General features: G+C 46.8%; 1 protein-coding gene across 1 annotated transcript in view; it reads right to left on the bottom strand.

The window, feature by feature from the left end:
- Positions 1 to 3159, bottom strand: part of tac1 (tachykinin precursor 1) — a 5345-nt gene extending 2186 nt beyond the window's left edge. Inside the window, exons 1-3 of the mRNA XM_064349037.1 lie at positions 2450 to 3159; positions 963 to 1065; positions 477 to 503 (exon numbers count right to left, since the gene is read on the bottom strand). Of these exons, the coding sequence (XP_064205107.1) occupies positions 477 to 503; positions 963 to 1065; positions 2450 to 2563 (244 nt within the window). The 5' untranslated portion in view covers positions 2564 to 3159. The remainder of the gene's footprint in view (positions 1 to 476; positions 504 to 962; positions 1066 to 2449) is intronic.
- Positions 3160 to 7500: the final 4341 nt, after the last annotated feature.

Raw genomic sequence — 7500 nt, 5'->3', positions numbered from 1 at the left:
CTCTCTACCTCTTCAACTCTTTCCCTCTCTCTGCTTTCCTTCTCCCCCTTTACCTCTCCTCGCACCTTCTCTGTCCCTCCCCTCATTCTTCTTCCAGTTTATCTTTACACCTCTCTCCTCCACCACCATCTATCTACCCTTTGCCCCGTTCTTCAACCCCACTCCAAATTCTCCCATGCTCCCTCCTGTGTTGCACTTATACCTTCAATTCCCCCCTCCCCCCTCACCTCTCTCTCTCCCTGGATCAGTCTCGTCAGGCCCACACTACCACAGTGTAGAGGCTCAGTGGCATGTAATAAAATCCATGTCGTTATTTGCAGTTTAAAATCTGTCCCATACGCTGCGATCAAACTCCGCGAGCTACGTAGCGCGTCAGTTTCCCCGAATCACGTGACCGCCTATTAAAGCTCGCGCACTGGCCCATTATCAGAGAGGCGCGCGCCGGAGTAGTGATCGCGCCACGGTCCAGGACTCACTTTTGCGGGTCATCTGTGCATTTGCCGCTGTGGAGACAGGAAAGAGAGAGGAGAGGAGAGAGAGCTTCAGTCTGCCAGTCATAATAAATGAATGCAACAGTTAATGTAGGTTTCACTTTAACACACAGGCAATGTGCAGGTTTAAACCTGAAATTATGAGGTGTCACGTGGCTTTACATAAAACCGACAAAAAAGGTCGTAATTCTACGTGAGCCAATTTGTAATGGTGGCTATTAACGGGGGAAAAACCTTTTACCCACATTCCGGAAGCACTCGCGGCCAGAATTATAGGTAGACTTTAAAGTGGGGAAACGTGTCACAATAAAAAAAAAGATAAAAACTGAATGAAATATAATGTGAAGAGATATTAATGTCGACAGATAGAAAGGGTGCGTTCGTGGGTTGGGGTGAGGGGGTCGCTAAGGAGGTATTTATGTCTGAACAGATCATCTGAAATGGTGCTGAACAGAAAATAAATGCGCGTACCGGAAGACCTCTTTCCCATTAACCCAAAGAACTGGTGCGGCCGCGGCTTCCTCGTCATCCTTCTCAGAATCTCCTGAAACTGGCCCGCGGGAAACCAGTCGTCCTGCGTGGGGTGGAAGGTGGTGGGGTGAGGTGGGGTGGGGTGGTTGGGGGTTTAATTACAGTAACACGATACATAGGCAGAGAATCGATGTTTTCCCTGCCCGGAAAGCACAACCTTTTACTTTGCGTGTCTTATATGCAGAGAAAACTTCAACAAACGGGAAAAAACGAGGTCGCTATTCAGCTCTCTGAAATATAACTTCTCCCGAGCACGTGCCATTTTAATACATTTTATAACGTCCAAAATTAACTTATATGGAATATCACTTCATAAGAGTTGAGATTAAGTGCCCTTAAAGCACTTCAATAATTATAATTTCAACTGTTTTTTTTAAAAAATATAAATGCTTTCCTCTTAACCTTCATACATTCGAGTGATCCAACCACGTGTCCATATATAAAAATATAAATCCACAACAACTCGTTCGAATTACAAAAGGGGGACTAATGCGCAATGTCCAGGGCCGGCGGTTTGCGAGGAGAAAGCGGCGGGCTAATAGAATTTCAGAGCTTGGCTGCCGGCCAGCCCGCAATGTCAAACATAAAACGTGCGCTACATCAGAAAAGAGGCTGCCCGGGAGAAAAGCAATCGGCGACACTAACACTCAGTGACATACAATCGCGCTCTATTGATTTATGAATATATCTGAGCCCGAATAGGTCTCACAGGTCTGTTTTGCATTAGGCTTTGCCAAGCGCAATGTTTGACAAACATCGTGGATAAAGCCAACACACTTGTTGAGCTTCGAAACGTGATGCCGTTATTCAGAACGAATATGAATTATAACAAATATACGAAACCAATTTTTTAAGCATTATATTTTTGTGGGATGCGTTTGTAATTTGAGTAACGAGGAACTCCGTATCAGCCAGGTAGATTTCTGTTCGGCTACTCGCATTGAGAACAGGTGAACAAGTTCTTCCAAATAAGAAGAAGAAGAAAAAAACATTCAGTAGCTAATCTAAAAAGCACACTGTAGAAACTCTGGGGACTCAGCTAGAAGACTTGTAGTAAATATCGTATAAGTACCTCTTATTCATGCATTACATTACATTACATTACATTACATTACAGGCATTTGGCAGACGCTCTTATCCAGAGCGACGTACTACAAAGTGTATAACCATAACCAGGAACAAGTGTGTCGAAAACCCTAGATGCGGTAAATCGTAAATTATGTAAACTATCACATTGTGTACAGACATGCAACATGTTGCAAAACGTAAAATATAGGCTACAACTTGCAATTACAATTCGAATGATTTTTGTGTGAACATGTTTTAACGGTCAAAACAAGCAGATTATTTCTTGAGAATACTCAGATAAATTGAGCCGTTGGTTTACGCACTGGCACGCGAAGCAAGAAAAGAGATTGAACACTTACCTGCAATTCTTTGCTTCTCGTCCAGTAATTGAGATCATCATCGGAACTCATTTCTTCGCAAAAGACTTCAGCCAGAACAAGAAAAACGACCGCGAGTGAGAGGAGTAATTTCATGTTGCCGCGGTCGCGTGACGCGTAAAATATCTCTTTCCCACTTCTGTCCCACTATGATTTAATAAAACGCGTCAGGGAACGGTCTGTGTTTGTCAGAGTTCGTCGAACGACGACGTATCTTTATTTTCTAACGACGAAATATGAAATAATGTCGACTTCAACGAGAGCAACAGGGTCCTTTGCCGAGGTTCACGTTATGTTCTGGTGCGCAAAGAATTCCGTTTGTTCAGGCTTTCGCTCCGTGTGGCACTCGGCTGATCGAAGTCCTCTCTACACGGCGCAAAGGCGTGCGCAAAATGGGAAACTGACTGTTTCCCGCCACTTCACTTGCTCCTGTTGCGTCTTCTGACAGCACTTGAGTATCTGCCACTTTTTATACCAAGAGCTTGGCAAGTGGCAGGTATCTGAATTTCCTATAAATCAATTAACGCAGTTTAATTTCTTTGGCAGGTGGTTTCGGCGGCGAGCTGAATGACTAATTTCCGTTCTTATGGTTTGCATACGTTCGATGCTGGTATAACGTCGCCTCGTGGCCTTTCCTGGCGCGGGAGTCAGCGTGTCTCGTGTAATTGGGATGTCAATGTCATCTCAACCAAGAAAAAAAGAAAAAACCTTGGTGACGCACAAGGAGCTCAACTTCTACGTAGATTAAATGACAGTGGCATTGTGCAGAATGTTTAATGCCTGCTAGTCGTAAATAAAAATATATTTCATGTATTTGACAAAAAGAACATGATGTGACATGAGAACGAACGAAAATCAACGTTTTTGCAAGCACTTTAATGCAATCATAAGTTACCAATTGTTGAGTGCCCGGGTTACATTATTAGTACACTTCTATATTCGGTTTTTCAGTGCTCAAGTGGCGATGTGAATTAAATGCGCGTTCTACAGGTAAACACGTTATTTTATAGTAAAAATCTGTTGCGGTTTCATTCTGAGAAAGTGTTCAGTGGCAGGAAGGAAATCATCAATTATGTTTCAATTATTACCTACAGAAAGTGTCATTAACTGGTCATTTTCAGTTACAACACAAACTAATTAAACAAAACGACAGATATTCTAAACAAAACAAATCTTCCTTACAAACTCTATACCATCATTTTGTAGCCCAGTTCCCCTTTGGCAGACAGTGCTCTACATTTCCCCTGATGTTCCATCTTCGAGTCGGCCATTTTGGGCTTCTCGCACTTAAGGTCTCCCTCCACGTTCAGTCTTATTTGTGAGCATGTACTGTAGCATAGAAAGAGAGAGAACAACAGAGAACATTTGTTTGCTGGAGTGAAGCTTTTGAATTAGAAATCAAACGAAAAGCATTTGTCTGGCTCATTCGGAGAGGCCCGAATCGACCAATCAGCCATCACGGCAAACAACGTCTATATCGCAGCCATTTTGAGTGCAACCACCACTGTTTTACTTCTTCACCCTGCTTAACATTTTTAACAAAGATAAAAAAGGATGTTCACAGGTGACAGTGTCAGCAGGTAGTACCTGTTGATGCAGGACAGACAGATATATTCTACCAGCTGCAATCCACCTGCATTACCATATTAAAAACATGAATGTTTGATTTGCTATGTTACTTTTTTTTCTTTCTGTGAATGCATTCACATTGGACTGGTATAAAACACACTGGTCTACAGTGTGTACACACAGGTACCGAATCTGATCCTTCCTCGTGAGCTACCGTTTGACTGTCACTTATAAATATACGCTGTGTAAAGTGAGCGTGGGGGCAGCAAGCAGGTTGCCCTCTATCCACCCCCGGCCCCCCTCCCCAATTCTGCCCCCAAAAACCTGTCTCAGCCCACACTTTCACTGTTAAACCGCTGGTTTTTAAGTGTTTTTTATTTTTATTTTTTATTTATTTTTTTTAAGTGAGAAGGCAACAAACACGGTTCTGTAAGTGTAAGAGAGAATGGCTGGAGGTTCACGGACCTGCGCGGGAGGGGGGCTCTGGTGACTCATTTCCATGCGAATGGGGGGGGGGCTGTTTTTAAAGCAGCGCTCGCTCGCTCACCGCTGCGTTCGGAGAGGGTCTAAGAGGGCCCCCGTTTCTCTCCTACTCACTGCTGCACCCTGGAGCTCTCCAGCTCTTGAGTGGCTTTTGTGCAAACACAGCGCCCCCCCCTCTCCACCCCCCTCTCTTATTTAATCATATGTTAATGCTGAATGGAAATGTTACGAAGGCCTCCATCTCGCCCGGACACCTCCCCCCCCCACCCCACACGGGACAGCTCCGCTCCGCCTGACGCACGTGGGGGTGTTTAAGCAGAGCCCGGGACATTAATATGGTGATGGGCGATGCTAATCAGGTTTCGGGGATATGGGAGAATATTCGATCAATACTGAGGCCATAAACTGAGAAGCACAGCGCACACTGGAGGGTTTTATAGTCCTACAGGCGGGGGGGGGGCATGTGTGTGTTAGAGTGGGGGCGGGGGGTGTACGTGTGTGCGTTAGAGAGTGTGTGTTTGTTGGTATATTGTTCCTCTTGATTTTTTCTGAGATTTATCATATAATTCCAATAATAGGTTAGCGATCGTTTTGTGGTTATTTATATCATTGTGGGGCTTACTGCCTGAGAGGGTTTAGTGGAAGTTGTTTGTTCACGCTGAAGTCACCAGGGCTTGTATTGGTGAGCAGTGTGTGATATGGGCTTGTATTGGTGAGCAGTGTGTGTAGCAGTGTGTGATATGGGCTTGTGTATGGGGATCAGCCTGGGTTAGTGTCAGTGGGGTTACTAATGGGCTTAGTGTCAGTGGGGTACTCAGCCTGGGCTTAGTGTCAGTGGGGTACTCAGCCCTGGGCTTAGTGTCAGTGGGCTACTCAGCCCTGGGCTTAGTGTCAGTGGGGCTACTCAGCCTGGGCTTAGTGTCAGTGGGGCTACTCAGCCCTGGGCTTAGTGTCAGTGGGGCTACTCAGCCCTGGGCTTAGTGTCAGTGGGGTACTCAGCCCTGGGCTTAGTGTCAGTGGGGCTACTCAGCCCTGGGCTTAGTGTCAGTGGGTTACTCAGCCCTGGGCTTAGTGTCAGTGGGGCTACTCAGCCCTGGGCTTAGTGTCAGTGGGGTTACTCAGCCCTGGGCTTAGTGTCAGTGGGGCTACTCAGCCCTGGGCTTAGTGTCAGTGGGGCTACTCAGCCCTGGGCTTAGTGTCAGTGGGGCTACTCAGCCCTGGGCTTAGTGTCAGTGGGGCTACTCAGCCCTGGGCTTAGTGTCAGTGGGGCTACTCAGCCCTGGGCTTAGTGTCAGTGGAGCTACTCAGCCCTGGGCTTAGTGTCAGTGGGGCTACTCAGCCCTGGGCTTAGTGTCAGTGGGGCTACTCAGCCCTGGGCTTAGTGTCAGTGGGGCTACTCAGCCCTGGGCTTAGTGTCAGTGGGGCTACTCAGCCCTGGGCTTAGTGTCAGTGGGGTTACTCAGCCCTGGGCTTAGTGTCAGTGGGGTACTCAGCCCTGGGCTTAGTGTCAGTGGGGCTACTCAGCCCTGGGCTAGTGTCAGTGGGGCTACTCAGCCCTGGGCTTAGTGTCAGTGGGGCTACTCAGCCCTGGGCTTAGTGTCAGTGGGGTCTACTCAGCCCTGGGCTTAGTGTCAGTGGGAGCTACTTAGCCCTGGGCTTAGTGTCAGTGGGGCTACTCAGCCCTGGGCTTAGTGTCAGTGGGGTTACTCAGCCCTGGGCTTAGTGTCAGTGGAGCTACTCAGCCCTGGGCTTAGTATCAGTGGGGTTACTCAGCCCTGGGCTTAGTGTCAGTGGGCTACTCAGCCCTGGGCTTAGTGTCAGTGGGGCTACTCAGCCCTGGGCTTAGTGTCAGTGGGGCTACTGAGCCCTGGGCTTAGTGTCAGTGGGGTTACTCAGCCCTGGGCTTAGTGTCAGTGGGGTTACTCAGCCCTGGGCTTAGTGTCAGTGGGGCTACTCAGCCCTGGGCTTAGTGTCAGTGGGGTTACTCAGCCCTGGGCTTAGTGTCAGTGGGGTTACTCAGCCCTGGGCTTAGTGTCAGTGGGGTTAGTCATAAACAGCATCTGATTTGGGGGGGAGGGGGAAGCATTCGTTTATTTCAGGGACATTAATACACCATTTAAAGAGCTGCTGGATCACACTGTGTTAAAGCTCAGCTGACAGATTAAAAGCAGAGAGTAGTAATATGGGGTTTTATCACGTGTGAATGAGCTCTCCTCCTGTACCTGACAAAACAATTAATAAATCCTGCTTCAACAGGGCGTTTTTAAAATTTGATATGTATGTTAAATTTTTACATCCATCCATGCATCCATTATCTATACCCGCTTATCCTGGGCAGGGTCGCGGGGGTGCTGGGGCCTATCCCAGCATGCATTGGGCGAGATAATTATTTGGATATAAATTTAAATATTTCATATATATATATATATATATATACATATATGAAATATTTTTTATAAATATACATGCAAAATATTTTTAATTACATTTTACGGGAGAGTAAAAAAAGAAAAAAGGAGCAGACCGCTGCGATGGCCTGGACATCGCGAACACCCCGTTACATTGAGCCGTTGATTAAATGTTTTTTTGGCTGAAATGTTTGGCGGACGGGAGACCCGCCAGACATGAGCCGCTATTGTCCTGGGAGTCTGGGGGGCTGCCAGAGCGAGACCCGTCTTTCCGCGGGGATGTCGGGAAGACGTGGCCAGGATGATGGATCCACGATTTTAGCATTAATTACTCATCTCTGATACGAGACCCGTGGTCACGATTCATCTTTAGACTGAAATTAATCATCTGGAGGAAAGCGTCTGCTTATTCAATTAAAAAAGAGAGGGCAGGGAGAGAGAGGAGAGAGGGAGGGGCAGAGGGGGGAGAGAGAGAGATGGAATGGACAGAGGAGGAAAGAGGGAGAGAGAGAAAGGAAGGTATGTAGTATAAAGATGGAGAAACATAGATGGATGGAGGGATAAGGAAATTGG

This window comes from Anguilla rostrata, chromosome 8 (assembly GCF_018555375.3).
Source record: "Anguilla rostrata isolate EN2019 chromosome 8, ASM1855537v3, whole genome shotgun sequence".
Taxonomy (NCBI): Eukaryota; Metazoa; Chordata; class Actinopteri; order Anguilliformes; family Anguillidae; genus Anguilla; species Anguilla rostrata.
This window is presented reverse-complemented; position numbering and strand designations above follow the sequence as displayed.